The sequence below is a fragment of the Bombus fervidus genome, chromosome 6 (genome assembly GCF_041682495.2).
Source record: "Bombus fervidus isolate BK054 chromosome 6, iyBomFerv1, whole genome shotgun sequence".
In the NCBI taxonomy this organism is placed as follows: domain Eukaryota; kingdom Metazoa; phylum Arthropoda; class Insecta; order Hymenoptera; family Apidae; genus Bombus; species Bombus fervidus.
The window spans coordinates 11995893-12019161 of record NC_091522.1 but is presented as its reverse complement, the minus strand read 5'-3'; the positions used below and the strand labels follow the sequence as shown (position 1 = coordinate 12019161).

Genomic DNA, 23269 nt, shown 5'->3' with positions numbered 1-23269 from the left:
TATATTTTATTACGCGAAAAAACGGTATGAAAATATACGAAACAAAGAATAGAACAAAAGATACTGAAGTGCAATATTAATATAAGGCTTAATAAAAATATCGTACCAACAGTTTATCCTATTCTTTGTTTTATATATTTTAATATCGTTTTTTTACTCAATAAAATGTACAGGTCTTAATACGATATCTTATTTAATAAAATTTGACGATTGTCGAACGTAATCAGAAAAAATTTTTGTCACCAATATCGATTAGCGGTAACCAAAAGAATTTTTCACCATCGATAATGGTTATCGGTAATCAAACTAAAATTCGGGCCATTGATAATAGTTATTAGTAACCAAAAATAAATTACTCTCATCTGATAATAGTTGCTGGCAGCCGAAAATAATTGTAATCAGTCACGACGGTTATACCTAATCAGTACAATTAGAAATTAAAATTTTCGAATCATTTCATTCTTTTCTGTTTGAGAAACTTCTTCGCGATTTATTAATAACTGGCTTCCATCGAAATAAAAATTTATTTTTAGTCAATGACCCTTTACAAAAATGTGTTTAAAATAACTGTTATTTCGAATCTCTAGTCGATACCACTAAAAATTCATAATGACGAAGATAAAGTAGGACCAGCTGCCCGAGTTCCAAAACTGTGTTCCAAGTATCACACTGTGGTAGACACGATTCGCACGAGATCGCGTAACTCTGATAAAGAAGGGTACCTCGCTTGTGTTACAGGCCGCATCATCCAGTCGAAAAACGAACAAATCTGACCCGCTCGAGAACCGATCTTCCTTGCCCTACGGGATATTATTTACGCAACTTCTTCGTCTTTCTCCATTCTTCTCCCTGGCCAGAGGAGATGATTCATTCAGTGGTTCGAAGACGAGCGGCCAGGTTCGAGGACCTTGAACACGAAGCATCGGAGGGAGCCTGACACGACTCGTTAATCCGTGAACAATGAAAGATTTCGATGGCGTCCTGCCGACCTGAGTCGAGTGCCACTCGCTGCCTCTTTTCACTTTCGACTCGACCCTACGCCCCGAAGGGTTACGACGTCTCCGTCCCAGCCTCTGATCCTTCGTTACACCGTAAAATCGATTCCATATACTCGCTTCCTGACGTCCTACTTTTCCTTCGAATGACACTTCGCTGGTACTTCGGCCGCGTTTGTGGGCATTTGAACTACTTGGCGTGGCTGTTACTACGTCGCATAAAAGGCCAAAGCAATAAGTTGAGATTATACTGGATGAGTGTTTCAGAGATGTTCGGAGCGTTTTATGGGTCAGCGTGAGTCAGTTTTAATGGGAAGAAAGATGTTCCTCGAAGTGAATTTAGGGATTATATTGGTAAGATTGTCGGGAGAAAATAATTAACTTTTCTTTTTATCAATATTAGTACGATCATATGAAGTGTCTAATTATAAGAAAAAATAGTTATTGTCATTTAATTGTTGTAATTTAAGAGTTACAAAATTAATGAATTAATAATTACACATTGCATTAGAGACACAGTACTACAAGGACATTTATAATTGGTATCTTTTATTCTCTCCGGCATATTTTTCAACCATTGTAACATTTAGCATTTTGTAACCTCTGACACCGTATCCACAATTGAAAGTTTGAAATGATCAGATGGCCAGCTTCACTATATCCAACGCGCTCGTCGTATTTTTTTAAATTACGATATAAATACTTTCTCATTTCTCCACAGTTACTCTCAAGACAATTACTCATCGTGTTTTATTGTAAAATCACTACCAAACACACACTTTCTACATACATATTTCTTACAATTTCTTGAATATCATCTATACAGGTGAAACGCGCTACCCAGTTGTATAACAAAGAAAGTTTCATCGATTTTTCATACTTTCACATAAGCTGTAAAAAGATACCTAACCTTACATATTATGATTGCCAAACTCGATAAAATTCCGACATTCAATGCACCACGAATCGAAGTACATAATTTAAAAATCGTGCAGCTATATAAATGTACAAATTATTGATGTGTTTCTAAGAAGAAACGAAAGATATCACTTGCTGGTAAATTCAAACATAAGATTTGCCTCTTCTCAAATTCTCCAGTATCGTGCAACCGAGTAAATATAATTATATTGAAAATTACAATTATACTGCAACAATGAACTAAATGTAATACACTAAATATAATAATAAATAAACTTAGTGCAGGCATCTTGTAATATAAATTGCATCTTGTAAAGATTAAACAAATGTCTGGATATAGTATGCAGTATTGAATTCTTGGTAAGAAACGTACCACATTTTTCTGTCACAGAAATAACCAACGCTCCTTTCTTTCTCGATCTTTCGACCATCATTTGTATCCGTCTAGTAATTGTGCAACATGTTCCACCAACCGGGCCATCCACGACGAGATAATAGGTAGTCCATCAACAGGACCATTTTAGGTAGGAACAAATTAATTTATTTTGCCGAGCGTGTCCGCGTGGGCGGCCGGGTCGGGCTCTGATCTCTCGGTGTGCTGTCATGCCAATCAGTAGCGCAAACAGAAGTTAAATTTAAAATGAGCCAGCGACTCGAAAGAAATGCACGGAATGTCAGGCTCCCGCAACTCCGCGAATATATTAAGCGTCGTTTGTCGCTGCATTCACGAAGGAAAACGGTGTCGCATCGGTTAACGTGAATCCCGAGGGTGATACTAATTGCAGGAATCTGGAGAAGGAGTTCGTAGTTCAGAAAAAAATATGTGCGAGTAAAATCTATTTTATTACGACCACCGGCGTGTATTTAACAAGTTCGCTACCGCCATTTAAGGAAGAAGTAAAAATAATTTCACGTAATGTTGCAAACGTCTTCATATACATACTATCAAAATGTACTAAATAAACAACCGGAGCTGCTTTTATAGTTCGTCACACGTACGTATATGACGCTAAGCTATGAGTATACTGTGAGTAAATTTCTTGCAAAAGCTATTGAAATAATAAAATGGTAATGAAGTTGTATATAGTTTGTTCGTTTCAACTTATTAGCGCAGAGATTGAACTTGATTACATAGATGACAATGCATAAGTTATCTTTATCCCATCTGTTATCGAACTTGCCCTGTATAATTATTTCTTTGGTGATCCAATCGCCTTTCGTATCGCAAAACTGTCTTTGGTTTGCTATAAAGCGCCTTTGTTCCTTAAAACTACCTTAAACTATATTTCGATGGTTGCATTTCACACTTTGCACAGCCCTCTTTCATCATCTTTCCTCCGCCTCTTCGTCTTTTTTCCTTTCTATCTTTTTTAGCCATTCGACTGCTTCCGCTTTTTCTTCTCGCGCTAGTATTCTTTCCACGCCCAGGCTTGTTCCATCAATTTCTTCGTACATTCCTCTCAAATGTCCCAAATGTTTCATCTCCAAATGTCCTTCCGCTGGTTTTACAAAATAAACTCTTTTCCTCTCCACTCAGCCAAGATCTATATGCGTTCTCGAAGCTGTCACGCTTTGAAGAGACGATGAAGATAAAAATATTTTTGAAACTATGTCATTCTAATTTATTAGTATAGTACTTCTCGAAACATTCATCTAGGTACAAGCCCGTTGCTTTATTATTTTCTAATTTACAAAATTATCCAAAATATTCCTATGAATATTTCCAGAATTAAAATCGAGCGGCGATTATACGGGTAATAAGTGAACTTACTCAGAATGCTGACCCTCACGGCATATTCGAAGATCATTGAAATCACATTTCACTGAATACTGATCAGACTTATAAAGTCTGTCATTGTAATTGCTGTACAGAAGCATCTTCGATGAAATCGAACGAAGCTTCGTCTATTTTTCTCGTGGGAAATTGAAGCGAAATTTCTTATAGTCCTGTAACGAACGTCTTAATTTCAACATTTCGACAAACAGAGTTTCGTAAGCTTCCCTATCCCCTTCGGATTTCGTTAATTACACCGTTATGCTAATGAAAGTTTAATTGGATCGATAAAAATATCCATAACTCGATATCATGATTGCCAATCGTTACAGGTAATAATCGCAACGTTCGTGAAGTACAATGATACAACATTGATTCGGGATGTTGGCTGGTTACCAGACGAAAGAAAACAATCGTGAACAAACGACGACCGCTCGTAAAATTAATAAGCGCAATGAACGTTAACGAGGATCATAAATATGACCGCCGCGGCCTGCTTATCCACCGATTAGCATAATCACTCCTGATACACGTGGACCGTAATTTAAAAATATCACGACGAACCTCGGTGTACATGGTCATTTTATAGAGAGCCTGGCAGGGTCTAGAGGCGAACTCGAAAGTTCGACGGTTCGATGATGTATGGTGGTAACTCACCCTTTCCGTGGCGTACCTTTTAATATTTAATATCTGTACCCTTGTGAAAGATGTAATTTGTGAAAGATGTAATTGTGGTTACATGATCGCAGTTCAGGTTGAAACATTCGGGTAATTGACGACTCGTTACGAATTCGTTGGATTAATAATTTTGATCTTCTTAATATTTAATATAATATGAGAAAAATTGTACTATTTTCTTCTTCGGATAAAAGACGTAAGTCTATAAGACACGTATCAATAGAATGGTAGAAATGATATAGTTTAATAATTACAAATCTGAATAAAATTTCATTTACTTAAGAAATACGTATACTGTGTAACTAGTACTTTAATAAAGTAAATTAATATCAAAGACCCCCCTGAAGAAAACCGTACCATAATGGAAATATTTGACTGAAATAAATTTCATTTACAGTAACATGATAAATAGAATACATAAGAAAATTTAAAACACTCATCCTCTGCTGTCTAACGCAATTATTCTTTTCATCCTTCTCATAAACTATCTACCATCCATTTCTCACCGTAATTTCCAGATAAAAAATTTAATTAATGCGTCGTTGAAGAGCTAGATGCTTGCAAATGCTTCATCAATCATCGATATATTTTTCTCAGCACATTCTCTGTGACTATTAATAACAGCTCGATCTCCGCAAACATCGTATTAAAGACATTCGTTAACGAAGCCTTTTAATTAATTATTACAGAGAAATCACCTACAACCGATACGACATTCCACGATTATTCGTCAAAGATATCTTGCCCAGGAAGGATTAGCTTTGCAATCAGTATCCAATTAGAGACGAATACTCCGAACCATTCTCTAATTACACGCCAAGATTTCGTCTACATATCTTAACGCGTACGTTACTCCATCTCAATGCTGTTGAATTTTTATTTTGATATTAACGTAATAGTTGTTTCTCAGATAGGGCTGCTGTACGATAATTAGGTACTCGTTAATTTGACTAGATGGTCGTAATACTCTGAACGATGACCATTATAATTATTAAACGATCCCTCTTCGCTACTGCATTTCAATATTTGCATTTTATGCTTGAATAATTAAATTAGGAAACTTTGCTATGACTAAGTGTGTGTTGAGACGACTGTCTGTTCGTACAAACGTTTTGTAGAGAAATAAATAATTCATGAATAACGAAGGTTAATAGTTGGAGAATTAATAAGTTAGAATAAATTATATTATAAGTAAAAGTCGAGAAGTTGTGTAGTAAATTATATACGTAACGGGGACTGATCATTTAAAAGAAAAATTAGGCGGAGCTTTGTTCGCTTAGAAATTCCATCGAAAAATTTATTACGCCTAAAATGGTCAGCTCCCTTATCCTATTTAATTTAAAAAAGAAGAAATCCGTAGATTTCTTTCTGCAGTAATTTCGAAGACAATGGTTCGTAACATTTTACCTAGTTCGCTATGTGACTTGCTACGTGGCCAAAGGCTAAGCGAGCAATCACTTTGTCGCAACATTTTCATTATTGATAATATAACAAGATGTTAGAAACAACTATGCGATCCACGATTAAGATTAAATTAATTCATCGTTGAACGTACGAAATCCAATCTTTTTTATCGCAGAAACTAGATCTGATCATAAAAAGATTGACCTACAAGAAGTCTCATTTGCTTGGTTAAGAAGCTAATTTACAATTCAAATGTATTAGTCCCAACGTCTCTGCCGGACCGTTTGTAATCCAATACCCTTTACGACATAAATCAAGGAACATATGAACGAAAATCAATGTGTTCACGATCCAAATTTCTACACGTAGCTATTTCGAAATATTTTAGAAGATGGAGGATCCGAGAACGAGATGAGGCGTTGCAGATTACATTTTTAAAAAGTTCTCTAGCACGCCCGAGCGTCTGGGATGATTATACGTTGACCAAGGCTGGGCTGATTACTGTGATTAATATCGCGTTAAAACGGCGGTGGCGATTATGTCGGTCGCGAACGGTTTCACCTCTAACGAGCATCATTTGTGACTCCCAGTACCGACAACACCAGCAACAAGAATAAATTGCTCGATATATATACGTATTGTATGCATACGCGATCGCGCAGCCTAATCGAAAAGGGAAAAGCAAAAACAAGTAGCAGCTACAGCTACACCCCCGCTCGTAAGCATTGGAACACGCGAAAATTTAAGTAAAACTGAGAAATTATTAGGAGAAAATATTATTCGTATTAGTATATTATGCGTATAAACTTTATCATACAAACCATTTAGATATTTACTGAACATTGCAACTTCTTGGGAGAATTCTTGAGAGAATTAATATCAATGTGCCTGTTAGAAAGGTCAGGCATTCTCATACGTTCACACTCAGCTGTGCACTTCCCGTTACGAACGTACCGATGTTATCACCAGATTGTCAAATTTAACAAACCAATTCACTGGAAGCATAAACTTCTTCCGCGACTCTATATCTTCTTTTATATTAAACGTAGAGAAAGTTCTCCGAAGCGGATTAGATATTTAGATAATTATCATATTGGCATTCATTTTGTACCTTGCGACATTTCGCTTATGTATGAAAAAGGGGTTAACCTGTTCCCCTGTTCACAATAAAATGGAATATTTATATTTCTAAAAGGAATTTAAAGAATTAAAATATTTAACTCGTAAACCTCTTGACACAAAGTTACACCAATTACGAGACTTTTAATTCTATCAATGACAAGGAGACAGCAGGCTATTCTTGGTGCTTACACAAGATCCATAAGATATTAATATAATTTTAAGTCTACTATTTTTATGATTTTATGCAGATATAACAGGTGTATCTAATTTTTGTAACATACGTCACATTTTTTTACTTCCTCTCCCTTAATAAAAAAGAAAGTGAATAAATCGTGTTACGGTTTAACGATATGTACATTTTAATTTACCAAAAAAGTTCGTAGAGCCAACGATTTTTACCATAATATTTTCCATTTAAGAAATATACGTAGACTTTTCTGACCGACTGTATTTAACGGAAAAGTTGTTTGGCCCCGAATATCCGACCCTCCCACTTTCTCGATTGCGTCGCGTCCTTATTACCAAGGGAATCTAAGAAGGGCCGCGTTGCTCGTTAAAGCGTTTTTCGCCAGCGCCGCCCGCAATTTGCTGCGGGACCCGCTCCCCAGGTATACCCGTTGCTCGCTGCATGCGAAATTCCAAGAAAGGGACCAGAAAGTAACCATTGCCCTTCTCTATCTAGCCATCCTATCTGTCTATCTTCGTTTGCTCTGCTTCGCGTAATCGGCGTCGCCTCCACCTTCTCTTTTTCCCAGAGTTGACGTTCTTCTCTAACCTCCTTTCCCCGGAGCTCTCTTTTCAGCCGAGCCGCCGCCGCCACGCGGTTCGTAGGGAACATAAATTCGTAGAGGATCGGGCACAATCCGAGAAACGAGCCTAACGAACAGGGAAAAAGCGACTTTACGATTTTTCGGAAGGGACAAGGAACCTCTCTTCAGCGCCCGCTACACGACCCTTTAATGGCGGCGTAATGTAAGGCGGCTGCTTGAATTTTGCTCGCCGAAAGCCGAAGAGGGGAATAAATCGTTTGGAATACAGGCTTGTTTGAATAATGAAACGCGCTTTTCTCACGGGATCACGCGGCGGCTGGGGTAGCCCGGCATTGTCTTTCCTTTCCTACCTTTGAAACAAGCAACGTTGCTACGGAGTTAGGTTTACGCGTTGGTGGTAGTGATGAGATTGAGAGGGGTATTTTAATCCTGCGGCACGCTTTAACAGAAGCCTATATAAATGTTGGCCAGGCAATTTACACGTTGTAAATAATCGAACGAACTGTTTCGATGTCCGCTTTTGCTTTTTTTGTTAACGCGATTTAGATCTCAATTTCGCTGCTGCTGCAATCGTGTACCGAACTTTAAATCGCTACTTGTGTGGATATTAAATATCAATTAAAAGAGAAAAGATTGGTACGTAATCACATCCAGACTGGTTTTGATATACAAGTTGTACTGTAACACGTGGGACTCGCTTTAGAAGTGAACAGCAAGCACGCAAACAACGAAAAAGGTTCATAGGAACACGTGTCCTAACCTTGCTACATAGTTACAGCCGTTCTTGTGCTTCGGTAATCCGCGACTGCTTACCTGTGTAAAAGGTGCTCGAAATGATCGGTCTGTATGCAAGTTTGCAGTCGTCGTATCAAAGAATTTCGCGATTTTTCAAAAATTGCATATGTGTGTCGTATAATACAGAGCGAGGACATGTCGAGCAACTTCTACGAAGGTAAGCAGTTGCAGATTATCGGAATACAAAGTGGCTATAAATTTGAGGCAACGTCAAATAGAACGCATGTTCGTACGAACCTTATCCATTGCTTTTATGCCTCCTGTCTACACCTGAACGTGCTATGATAATAAACTATTTTTCAAACGTTTCAAAGACAAAATAAAAGATGATAACAACATTTTTTAAAGATACTAACAAACAGATATTTTAATGTTAATAAACAAAGAACTAGTATTCAGATTTCTAGAAAACTGATGACCACTTCGCCACGAAGATTACATTGAATTAAAAAGTCCAATGTCCATCGATTTGAACATAGAAAATTCATAAAAATGCCTTATGAAACTATGGAACAAAAATCACTGTTTATCATCTCAAAGCCATCTTACCTGTTTAAGATCCAAAGCTATCGTCACGTATTCGTAGTGTTCTCCTCTGGCAAGGGTTGGACTCTGCCACCACTTTCCAGGACTCGAATCCAGTATGTTGCTAATATTATGTTTCTTGCCTGGATCCGGACTCCTGGCATCGCAAACCGCGCATCTCGACGATTCGGAAGGTTTGCAAAATGTTTCTGGCCCTTCTTCACCGCAAGTTGCGTTGACGAAGATGTCTGCCTTTGCGGCCACATTGAATGTCGATGGAAAAAGGCCGCTATTTTTTAGGCTCTTATTTATTCCATACAGCGCGGATTGTCCTAGAAATTAAATAATAAATAAAATAAAATAAATTGCGAAACCTCGAACTGATAAACATATGATAAACTTGAAATCTAAAGTCAGCAGGCAAAATACAGTGTACTAGGCGATCTATTATTATCAGCATAATTACTACAATTGAGAGAATATGTAATTAAATTCTTCGTGAAAGAAATAAGGTAAATGTCGAAAACAAGAAATTTTGGGCGTTTGTTATTTGAGATAAATTATTTTGAAGATTTGCTCAACGTACGCAAGTTGCATTTGTAATTTATATTACTTGTAAGGTGCTAACTTATACGATAAATTTTACTCCATATGTATGACATGTTATGACTACCCTGTCAGTAACAAATTCTTCGCAACATTATCGAAAATCATTAATTAATCGATCCTAAGTATATTCCTCACGATGAATGCAACTTCCAATTACCTGTAGCATTAAACGTGAAATTTCACGCAAAGGAAGAGAAACTTGCTATACGAATGACATTTGAAGAAATTCCTCGATATCGAGGATGCAAGCGGTCAATCTATCTCGTAATTTCCTTAGGATATATGGTATAGTGAATGCTGTAGGTATATAGTGACAGGTTATGACAGAGCTCACAGCACGGAACCAGTTGCACACGAGCGAACAAGTTACCGCGGAGAGATGCAGCGTTGCGAGTGACAACGTGCATCGGTGAACAGGTTCCTGACTATCCTGGACGCCTGAACAGGTTAAACGCGCGTAAATAATAATCGACGCGCGAGCTTGTACCGTGTCAAAGCAACGTGACGAGCGATCGTCCCCTTGAACGACCAAAGACGAAACGAAAGCTATTCTACGTAGATCCTATGGCGCAATCGACGAAAGAAGTATATGTCATAAAGGCGATTAGGCATCAAAGCGTACATGTTCAAACGTCTAGATAAAATCCGAGAGGACAAGGATCCTAAAACTCTGTCAGGTCTCTTGGTTTTGTTTCAGTCTCTACGTTTCTAATTGACAATCGTAGAACGTTGTATGATACTCTGGTTATCATTATACGCATCTTGGGTGCCCCTCGGTGTTCTTCGAATGGCTTATGCATAAGTATTTGCGTGACGCTTTAATTTATTCTATTTTATCCTACTTTTCACTTCGATATGATTTCGTTTATACCGGATAGGCTTACGAGCAAATTTTATTTGAAATAAAGATACAAAATAACAAATTGAAAGAAAGGATCGTTTTCATTTTAAGAATAGCACAAGGACAGTTTACCTTGTGCTAAGATCAAATAAATAATTTTTAAAGAATTCTGTACCATAATTAAGTGTCTCAAATGAGATAACAGATAATTTGGATTCTAGTATTAATCTGAATTTTAAATATTTCGCATTTATTTTATTTCAGGGTTTGTTTGCAAATAAACTACGTTTTATCATGCTATGATAGGTCTTCTTTGATATTTAGAATATTATTAGATCGAAATTGAAAATATCTTAGAGACTACGCTAAGTAATTTATTATATTTCTTTCTTTTTACGTTTATAACCAATATTGTCGCATATTGCAGTTCAACATTTGATAACAAACTCGTTTCTCACACAGAAAGGAATAGAAAGATGCTTTATTATGTCTGAAGAAATTTAATCTAGGATCTATATTTTCACTTACGAATAGTATTAATTTATTGCCTCTTATTGTAACTTTTATATACACTATAGCTGAGATTCTCTTTGTGCAGAGAAATTGTCCGACGCGATCGATCTTCAAACAGCGACAGCCGTTTAATTTAAAGCCAACACCCACGAGTGAAGTTATTGCTTTCTCGACTTAGCAGCGACTATTCTATGATATCAGATGAGAGAGAGCGAATTTTTGCGGTTGCTGGTTAATGATTCTGCCGGGTGTAAATTATGCAGCGCGCACAACGCGCGCCGTGTATCGACCCGATCGAACGACGAGAAGGAATCGGAGAGTGAAACTAGTCGCTTTGAAATGCAAATGTGCCGTTTCACGTGTTACCCGCTGGAGAATATACGAATCGCGCGCGAAAGCTCCACGCATCTTTTGTAATTTGCGAATTACGGAAGGTACGTGCGATGTAGAGAATGAAAAATACAGAAAATTCGTATCTTTGCGAAAGGAAGTCACGGATATGTAATTATTAGATTGCTGATATTCATGTGTTTATGGAAAATTTGAATGTTTCTATTTCAATTTCATACTGATACTTTCTCTTCATAGACAAAAAATATCAGAAAATCAAGAAAAACTTATCATGTTTTTTCCTTAGAGTCTTCATATAAGACGTCCAAAGCTAACCCGCCAATCTGCGACATCTACAATTGTCGAATTACCGATAAATACGTCCTTTTAAATTGCCCTAAATCCAATTACTCTCCTAACAAATAGCAGATCAAAGGAACTTCGTGTGAAAGTCTCTGCGATAGAAATTAAGTCTGAAACGTTTTCTCCTCTCTGAAAGACGTCTCGTTATTTAGCAAAATCTAACGAGTAAATCTCTTTCTGCTCACACTATCGTCGCCGATAACTATATAGAGGCAGTTGATGCGATTTTAAAACTTATACACAAAGAAAGAGAGATATCCAAAGTAAACCTACATACTCTTTATAATACTTAGTGGCTGAAAGAAATTTTTATTGTTATTTAGGTTTCATTTTCTCATTAATGCAAGCTATTAAGCAATACGTGATTACAACGTAGCTTACAATTTCTTTTAACATCTACTTCTTCCCTCCATACAATATTTACTCTCTCTTCATACGAACAATGACCTAAATTATGCTGAAATAAAAACTTAATCTGATACTTTAAAGTTCCACTACTTTTAAAACAGACTACGTGCAATGAAAAAAGAGAGTGTGTTTTAAAGCCACTTCAGCATATCCTCCCTTCTAGCTGCGCTCTTCTCCAGCAAATGTCACGTATCTCGATCAATAAAATTTCCTAATCGTTGCTTCGCGGACGCATTTTCTCACTAACAAGCGAGCGTAGTGCTGATTCACCGAGAACGACCACGCGAATCAACGATTTCGATCGGAGCCACGCTCGATTTCCTGGTCCCGTTGCCTCTTTTCCCGTGTCAACGAGAGTCACGCCTACGTTCGACGCTTCCCGCTTTCGTTCGATCTTATCTGAAAAGAACAGTCAGGTCAGTTTCTCCCTTCTCCCATAGAATTCTCAACCGCCGTCGTTACCACAAAGAAACAGGCCTATCGGGATGAAATCGTAGCTGGAGAACGCAACCGCGATTCACGATAATCGATGAATGCCTCCGAGACAACGATGATCTCGCTCACGATCTCAGCGGTAGTTAGGCGTATGTTGCTTGATTCGCAACCGTTATCGAAATCTCGTGCTCGCTTCCGACGCGTCATTTATCGAACGTCCGGTATTAATCATGCTCATTGAATGAATCTTTTTGCTTTCGACTACATCGATAAATTGTAACAGGGTAGAGTTACGATGACTCTGCCGTACCAACGCGATATTCGTACTAGAGCGTACTGGAATATTCGATATTTGTAATTTTCTATATTTATCCCTATTGAATCAAGTGCATCATTTTTGATCGAATCTTATTTTTCTGTTAGAAAATTTCCTAAATTTCTGGAGGATGCGAAGGAGCCGTTATTGATATGATTTTTCGTTTCACTTGTATGTTAGGATTTCGTATATCTCAATCGCAACGTTTGTATGAAAGGAACGAGAGATTTCGCTTTGATTGAATCGGTGTCCTGATATTCTTGAAGAAAATTATTTCTATAGAATATCTTATAATATTTGATACATAACAATGTGCCGTGATAACACAATAAGAAACGTATTTTCTATTCTACTTTTGCCTTAAGACCGGGACGTTGAACACGAGCGTTGGAACGCTGTTCGTTGCCTGATGTCCGTTGTAGAAATATATTGTCGTATATTGGAGTTCAGCCCACACGCTAAGAACGTGCGTTGACAATATACATATTTCTACAACGGACGTCACGCAATGGACGGCGTTTCGAATCTCGCGTGGCCCCGGCCTAAATTAGACGGAATTTTCCGCTAAACCTAATAGCTTTGTCGAATTGAGACTCGCTTCTGCACGAACGACTCGCGAACGGACCGTGCGCGTGTACAAAAGCTCTGGAAAAGAAACAAATCCGTGGTAGCGGCATTGTGTTGTGTCTTGCCGGTGAACAGGCCTGTTTTACTCCCTTTCTCCTGGTGAGCCCGTGCGCCAGGGACTTAAGCCCGCCACGAGTGACTGATGACGACAGAAATAACCCTGTTCCATCTTTCCGGCGGCGCACGTGTCCACGTTCGTGAGCAAACCTACGCAACCACGGCGACCAACACGATGGAAACAGAAGGAGACGAGCATCCATTGGCCAGACCGCGTGATTTGCATGCGAGTCCGGAAGACGCGGAGAGGAAGATGCCGATGGACAGCCGAAACACTTGGTGAAGATATGAATCATGAGAGATTATGTTCAAGGGTAGAATCGTGAGAGACGAGTAGATTTTAGTTCTTCGTACGACGAAACTCCATTTATCCGACATTGGGTTACCAATTTGGTAATAAAAAACGGAATTTACGAGCGGAGATTTTTATAATATAATGAGGATTATGTTTATTAAGGTGGAAAATGGTGAGAATAAGATGTAGATAATATCATATTCTATATAACCGTAGCAAGTATCATAAACTGCCAAGTATATTGGATTTTCTCTGATTCATTACGCAGTTACGCATACGAAAGCTATAATCGGATTTGTTCGACGTGAACATAATTCATAATAGAAACTGATGTGGATACAGTGTGAAAACGAGTTTTACAGTGCGTTTGAAACCGGCTGAACAATCTTTTACAAGGTACAAGGAAACACTGATTGATTCCAAATTTTACTGATGATCTTATTAATCAAACAATATATTGCAAATAACTTTTGTACGTTTTATGATTCTTTCACAATTTTTGATGAATTATGACGTAAAATATTGTGTTCGACCCACGTCTATCGTATAGATATTTTTTTTCTATTGCTATATATATTTGGTCTTCATATTTCACATATATAACTTTAACGTACACTTAATTATATTTTTAATTTCTTTACAACTATGAAAGAACTGTGTTCCTCGTGGACACTCTGTATATATCTGCAACGTTGAGGGTCGTATGATGAGTAGATTAAGGAGCGATTGAACTTGTTCAACAGGTTGCTACAAACTAGGAACTTACATACTATCAAATAACATTAATATACACTTCATTAAATAATAGAGAACATTAATAAGAAACATAACTAAATCTTGTATACTTTATCGTATTTTCTGGCTTCGGAACAATTTGTTTGAAACTCAATTATTTTTAATGGTAAAGGTGAAAAAGATCGTAATATATTAAACGCAAAATTTCACGCATCACTTAACGGAAAAAGCGAAGATGAAGTAACACATGTAGTGGAAAAACGATGCCACTAAATTATGCCACGAGAGACTGTAAATTTATGTGGACCAGAAAACTAGCCTATTTTCATCGAAAACAGCAACCTGATGACATCAAACCTCGCGTACCCTGTACCACGAATTACCGTGGAACACGGTGAACTGAATCATCAAAAATACTAATGGCACTAAAATATACCGGCGCACGGGCGTAGAGTAGTAGATCGAGGATACTATGACTCACGTTTACGGTTCGTTTAGCTGGTTACGAGCTCATTGTCCTATGCTAAATTGTTCTATTCACGATCAAACCGATCGCGTATAGCCAACAAAAAGAAGAAAAGTCCCAGGGGTAGTTGTATGTGTTACGGCCGTATTACGCTTGAAATCGAGCGAGGTTGAAATTCAGGAAATCATATCCCAGGAGCAAAGAAGAAAGTGTATAATAAAAATAGTTTAATAATAAAAAATTAATAACATAAAATGCATCTTTTCTATGCAATCGTAATTTTTCCATTCTATTGTTTCTTTAAAAATGTATCTAATCTTTATTAAACATAATAGTGTAAACAAAATCTAAAGATTCCAGTACTCTGTATAACTATTTGCAATATACGTGTACCTAATTCTTCAGATATGAGAAAGTTCAACAAAGAAAAGAGGATACTATCGGACGGCGAAGGTCGCAGTACGGTTAAAAATATCAAGAGGATGCTTCACTATTTTTCAAGAATACTCCGACTGTCACACGACTCTGTCGCGCGATTTATGGCCCGCTAAACGAGCAAAGCCGAAAGCGAAAAGGAATCTTCCCAAAGTTCACCAATCTCTCGTTATCGGAAAATCCTCTTGAAGGAAAAAAGGGAAAAGCTGGAGAGATGGGTCATCTTCGAAGAGTTTATCAAAGGGGAAGCCAGATTATCGTGTTCACGATAACGCGTTTACAAAATATCCTGCAGAGGTTTGGCCCATATTGCGATGGGCCACGAATGGTCTCGCACGGTGGTCCTTATGACTAATGGTCCCGGTGCCTGTGGCTTGTTTCATTCGTGTTCTACCGTTCGGTCTCCTCCACGGAAGGGGAGCCATGGAGAATCGAAAGAAAAATAAGATCTCGAGCCACTGACCGACACACGTTCGAAGCTCCTGCATCTCTGACGTAATCTCTAGCACCGACCAAACCTTAGGATCTGAACCCTGGGTCGTTCTAATAAGTTAGCTTAGAGATGTGGATCAGGAAACGAGGATGCTGAAGGACTCGGTGTTTGTATATTAACTTATCGTACCTAGAGCCAGGAGCTACGACCGTTATCACGTCATGTGTGTTTGGACGACGGTCTAGTCCCGGTTACCAGGAATGATGAATGTATGGATGTTATCGCGTTTCCGCTCTTTCACCCTCTTCTTTTGGCTGTCGCGATAAGGGAAAACTTTGCAACATGGAATTGTCTCCTCGCCAGGTAGGAGAAATTTCGTTCTCTTACAAACTCTCGTAAAACAATTTATCGATACTTTTTGGTATTCTATAGCCTCTTGTAAGAAGAGAGTCGTAAATGAGCAGGCGAACAGAATAGTGGCATGTTGTAATGTCTCGTGTCGCATTATATTTCCGAACATTATTGTTATTATTGTTATGATTATTATCACTTATACGTAAATATATCAGTGTAACAAATTATTATTTGCTTCTCATTGACACCTCTGTAAGATTAAAGTACCTAACTAACTTATGAGAGAGTAGGTATTTTTTGGACGAGTTTAAAAATTGTATTGATTAAAGTTAGAATACAATCAACTGAGCAAAGGAAACGTAAACATTTCGTAACTTCTCTTCAACCGGATCGCGGATCAATGAACGAATAAATCAATAGAGAGAGTTCTATTATCCGATGATAGAGCCGGTCAACGAAAGAAAGAAGAACGATATGAAAGACAATGTTGCAATCGTAATCGTTAGTAAATATTGCAATAAATCACAGGTAATAAAACACCATCGTCGGTCTCTGGAATAACATGCTGCCGCATAAGGATATGCACAGTGAGCCGAGACAGAGCGATACTTTATTGTTTCGCTATGCCACACGTCATCCTCTCTAGCTACTGTAAAACCCACTCGCTTTTAGCTATCGCCGCTCCCTTGCATTTATATGAATGAAAGTCACGAAAGTACGACCGGGGATGTGCGTAAGTCAGCACGTGAACCCGTTTCGTCGGCTCGCGATAATATCGCAACGTATGTACGTATAATACATACATAACCAAATCAATCGGCGCTTACGCGGCAAAAGAAGTAGTGAATAGAACGATAAACCTATTTCTAGCATGTTGTACATCTAAAATGTGCGTATACATTCTGCATATACGTTATAGCAAGTTCCTTTGATTTTACAGACTTCTACATAACATTTTTAACCACTTGTTCGATTCTGATAGTCATTTCTTTTTTCTTCTATTTATGAGTTTACTTTAAGATCAACACAAGTAAAGTCCACAATAAAGCTATTATTTGCGGTTTCGTATATTATTGCGGTTTCTCAAATAGTTTCAGAATGAGTTTCTGAGTCCATGGAGGAATGGAGAATGGATTGCGTTCCTCTTTATTAGGAAGAAGAATGTTGAATTCTTGAAAGTACTTGTTGATCCTAATGGAGATCGGTTTCGGGACTTTCTTCCTGTTAGCAAGGTTGGAGAAAGTGTTTAAACGCGAATCCTTCCTCGTGGGATTTATATATTTAGCTATTCACGATCAGCTGAATCGTAAGTCACAGATCCGACAGTCGATGTTTCAAAGGGATTCTTCTTGCACACAGGTGGTAATCGTCATTGTAAAAGATAGAGCTATGAAATACGTATTAATCTTGAGAAATTTCAAATTAACGTCCCTTTTAAACGGCATGAAACAATACAACTAATCTCTGCAAAACAATCGCTGAATCCATCTCTAATTATCGAATCTGATTGCTAATTTGGCATCCATCCTACTCGCAGAGATATCATCCATGATTTAATTTTCACATCTTCAATACCACGTGTCAGCTATGCGTAACATCATTTATCGTTCCAACCTCTGTATTTCCTCGCCTCAAATAGACGTAAACCGAAACGCAGCTATTAAAAAGTACCATTAACAACGATCTATTCTCTTTCTTGGTGGAACCTACGTACCGCCTCCGGTCGTTCGAGCCAAAATACATAAATAATTCGCCGTACGTTATTGCGATGTCGAGCTGGGTCTACCGCCTGTTGCGAAACGTTTCATTCAGCAGCTAAGGCGACGTTCCAGTTCGTGCAGGCGTGTTCGCCCCGTGAATGAGCGGCGTCAATGAAAACGCAATCTCGTAAACGCGATTCCGCGACGCGACTGTCACGCGTTCGTAAATTCCAAACGAGGCGTAGTTCGCATGTGTAGTCGATCCGCACGGATGCAAAATCTCGCGTATGCCTACTCACAGCTGTCTGCTATGTTAATTATCAGACAATGGCGCCGCCGCCAGCGACATACCAACCATCTCGAACGCCTGAACCGCGGACTTGCCCCCAACGAAGACATCCTACTATCGAATATCTATGTAATCGATCTTGCAAGATTGAACGTGAATATCGGTGAAAATAACTTTTCGACTATCGTATCATTTTGATGCGTTTACGGATTGTTGAAAATTGTTCGTGAAAGAAATAGAATCTTTAGGCTCATTTTTAAGGGACTCAATTTTTATTCTGCAGTGACAACTGTTTGATAACAAAACCTATAGGAATTATGGAACACCTTTCGGGGTATCGAACACCTATCGATCGTTCCACCTTTCTTTTCGCCTTAAAAAAGATATGCAACGATGTAAATATAAAATTCACAAAATTATGTGAAAGTTGCATAAATTGTTTGAATTCTATATATACTGCGATAAAAAATTGGTACACTTGTTCCAATGATTTTTGCTAACGGTGACAAATTTCACCTTAGCAAACAGTTTGATTGACAAAGTTTTTCTCACTGATTCTTAAGTATTGGCTGTGAGATCCTGGCCGCGACTGGCTCGTTTTTACAGGCACTCTATTGACACTGAAAAGAAGCGGTCGCGACCACTCGAGACTGACAAAGTCAATTTCCTGCATTCAAACTGCTGAGAGCTGCACACTGTCATCGGGCAGCTTCAAACGCTTTTGTACGCGGTGTCGCGTTAATGTATCCCCGTGTTTATTAAAGGTAATTTGTCGGTGTAAGTGCACGCATATGTCGCTTATCCAGCTTCGCAGATTTCGTTTGATATCGATGTTACGTGGTACGTTATTACGATGGCGATTTAAGGTAATAGCATCTTGCAGTTGCCATAAAAATGGCGCGTAAGTTACTTTTAAAAACGCGTTTTCTTTATGAGAGAAAGTTGCACGTTTTATTTTCTTAAGATTATTCTGCAAGTAGTATAAGGGAGAAACTTTGATTTAAAAGTTACTAGCTTTATTTTAGAATCATTGGTTATTTCTTGGTCGACATTAAAGATTTTATTTCCGTGAAGATAAATATTACACAGCAATTACATTTTTTGTGTAACTATTCGTCAAATTTTCTATCATATGTATGATTAACTTATCTGCGTATTGACGAGATATTTAAGAAAGAAACCAATAACGTAAACGTATGAAATAATTACCATAATTACCAAAAGCACATTAAAATACTTTGTCAGTTATGTAACAAATTTTTCGTAATTTTAAACTAACACCAAATGAATTCTCGAAAATCCGTGTTGCCTCGAGCAACAATCCACGACTTTATCCTCTCATTCTCGAGCAACTTGTAACACGTCTCTTTCATAAACGACACCCGCATTTCTCCGCACGCAGCTCGGAATTTCACCTAATTAAATCATTAAAGTATCACGCAACTTTTACCAGCCGCGAGTGGATGATCATCGCCATCAATATTGTCGTCAAAGGTTGCTGCCGCGATTACGGTTATTTATATACGGGTTCTGACGCCGCGGCGCTGATTTACGCGGCCGGCCGAGAGTTACAGGTGCGTCCCTGTGCCGCGAGAAATCGATTATCGTAGCCGGGAAGTCGTATAAGTGGCGTCCCGCGGCGAATATCGGGCCGAAAATGAAAAGCTGTCCGTGAAGGATAATTAATGCCGGCCAGTCGGCGAACCGTTCTTTCGATTAATCAGCCTCGCTCTCCGCAAGATTAACGAGGCGCAATATTAATGGTCGCGCCGTTCTTAGCAGCCGTTCGGGGATCCACGGCCGCTACAAGAACGAGAACCGATGGAACCATCGATGCTGGCCAGCGTCGACAAAGATTGCTTTCTATCCGTTGAGAAGGACGAAACTGTGGCTCCTGCGAACGATTCGTTGGAGTCATTTCTAGTTGCACAATCGCTTAGGGTGATTCTTTGATTAAAAACTGAGAGGAAAGAATAACGAATCTTATAACGATAGGTTTGTTGAGAAAATCAACGATTTCGGAGTACTTCAGTCCGCTGGGATGAAATCAAGTTTTAATGAATTTAACTATATTGTTCGTAGCTAACTGGTAACAAAGATAAACGCCTCGTAAAAATAATGAGCGAAGAGTGGGATAACTTCTGGCAAAACAACATCTTCTTACGTAAATCCTGGAGAAACATATACAAAGTAGAGCCAATAGAGGCTTTCACAAGAGAAGAACTGCAAGTAACTAGACTCAGGACAGGTCACTCCAACGTTGTACATTCGCATCTTATGGAAAAACACATTGTTGAATAATGAGAATATTGCAATATCAACATCATCGCATATCTACCTTGCTACTACACCAAATTCAAAGATACAAAGAAACTTGGAAATATCCAACAATATGCAATTTGCTTCAAAAATGTCCAAGTTTCCTAAAAGGAATAGATCTTCTGTGCCGACTATAGAATTATACAAAACTGTATTAATTCGCTAACAAATAGTTAACTGGTTATCTACTAATTACCAGCGTTAACTAATGTAACTATAGGAAATTGAGCATGTAAATACTATTTAAATATTTGTAGATCTATAGAATACATGTTGAACACCGTAGGATTTTGAGAACTCTTTTTCTTTTTCCTTTATGGTAGACGAAGATCGTATGAAATCTATAGCTCACTTTAAATACCGCAACGCGGACGTATCCACGTGTCTCCACGCCCAATCGCAATAAACTGCGAAGAGGATTACGACCACGTATAAATTACATTTGCAGTGGACTGATAATAAAAGTAATGACGACTATAAAACTATGAAACAAACTACTCGCAATTATTCCTACTATGACGATCCGTTTTATATAATTTCCATATAAACATCCACACTCTATTAATTGAAATATGAAAATAAAAATTTCCAACAATAGCGACATAAATATTATTAGGTTCCCATAAAGAATTTCTGAAATTCTACGGAATTCTTTATTAATGAAATTCTATAAAATTCCACGTTAGTGAAATTCTTCATTCGTCCTTTGAAATATTCTAAATTTCTTGCACCGCTAACAGCAGAATATCATAGACAAAAATTGAACGTACGACATAACTTAGGAACAAGAGAAAAAGATCGCAAAACAAAAGTTCATCCGCGGTAATTGCATTCCACGGGTAATCGACTACGTGCATCGTGTGACAATCACCGTATGCTTGTATTTTTTACAGGTTTGTGCGTCCGTGTGTGTGTGAAATTTTTATAATCAGGCGCGATATGAGAAATGGGGACTTGTTTTTTCTCCTTGTCGAGTGTTTCCCAGGCTGATAAATCAAACACTCGTACATTTTTCTATGAGAAGATTGGTTCGTACAGTGATAAGGGTAGTGACCTCTTGAGAGCCAATGGGAGTTTTAATGAGATACATGAAAGTTTTAACGAGATGTTCACACTTCTAATTAGGATAGAACTCTCTAAAAATCTCATACTAATTAATTGGGTATTTGATAGACATGATGATAGGAAGGGATAAAACTAACCGAAATGAACTAATTATACTACACTGGAGAAGATACTATTTTTCTAAATAATTTAAATAACAATTGGAAAAAATATTTAGATAAATATTGAAAAATTATTATTACAAAAAATCTCTAAGAATTCTTCGACTATCCAACTCTTAACTGTACAATCGATCATTGTGCCGAACAGATCTTCCCATCCAAGTACTGGATCGGTATGTGCCACTTCATTCAAGCTGTAGTGACGCGATCGTTCATACATCGACCCATTATTGATCACTCTGTCGATTCCTTCGACAACTGTTTTAATTCAATTCGTATGCCCGTGACACGTTAATATTTCAGATGGTACGGCAGACAGATTGATCGGCGGATACAGATCTCGATTCGGTGTATCATTTCACTCCGATTATATAACCTGAACCGGACCTCACGCATTGCTCGACATTGCACGTACATCTTAACGGATTGGAAACTTCAGACACAACTACATAAGATCAATAGCTGATTTTTCGAATCTTCTACAATGTTATTGGAAAGGTCTGCGTCAAAATTTATTACCAAAGGGAAATAAGTATAAATAGTATCTATTATAAACAACCGTACATTAATTCTAGAATTACTAATCAAGTTGTTTTTTGCGAATAAACAACTTAAAAAGACATGTTTTACAGAGTAGAACAACGTCTGTTAAGTGTATAACGGCAATACCATAAGATTAATATACTACGGAGTCGGAAAGATGACTAACAGGATGACACAGGAGCAAGAAAGGTACTGTTCTATATCGTTCACTGTCACATATTGTTACATTGTTTTATTTGCAATATGTGACACTTTCAGCCAACACGTGTGCTTATCTTTATGATTGTGTCGGATCTGTAAGAAATAACCAATCAGACCCGCATTCCTTACGCTACGTCTTCTTTCCAACTCCACGTTATATGCACTTATTTTCTGTGAAGCTATCGATAACATAATGCATTATTCTTTGCCTCGGTAGAAGGAAGTAGCCTCCTGATAGTTTCTTTAAAGTCGTGTCTTCGATAAATGGCGTCACGGCGTGACAGGTTCGATCAGGGTGGAACATCCCTTTCATCGAACCAGCACTTTAATCATGGACCCGACAAAGGATTCGATCTTCCGCCGTGAATCGCGATTTCTTTTGAACCGTCACACACTTATCAAACCGCTGACGCCTTCACTACAATGTAACATTCAGTGCCGGAGGAGACACGTTGTAAATCGCCAGTTTAAACCTCGTCGTTCCGCGATTTTGCAACCAGTTTCCGGATAGGCTGCAGTCGCGTGTTCACAATGTAACGTAATTGACCATCAGCGCGAATAAACATTTTCAATTATGGTATCCTTCCGCGAGAAAGCGACCGCCTACGAAAAAATTAAATATTTCATCCGTCTTCGTTTTTTGTTTTTTCTTAAAACGTGAATCGTTTCGCTAGTTCTAACAAGATTGGAATTAGAATACAAAGATTCGAGAGCGGCAGCAGAATGAAGGTTCTGCTTATTTCTATTTTTAAAAGATTCTGGCAATAACTTTGATATTATCATTTTCTAGAAG

At 38.1% G+C, this 23269-nt stretch overlaps 1 protein-coding gene across 2 annotated transcripts in view; it reads right to left on the bottom strand.

Moving 5' to 3' along the window:
* Nucleotides 1-23269, bottom strand: part of Wb (wing blister) — a 197988-nt gene that overhangs the window by 148763 nt on the left and 25956 nt on the right. For both annotated transcript variants that reach the window (XM_072005748.1, XM_072005749.1), the window contains exon 2: nucleotides 9006-9313. In XM_072005748.1, coding sequence (XP_071861849.1) covers nucleotides 9006-9313 — 308 coding nt within the window. The remainder of the gene's footprint in view (nucleotides 1-9005; nucleotides 9314-23269) is intronic.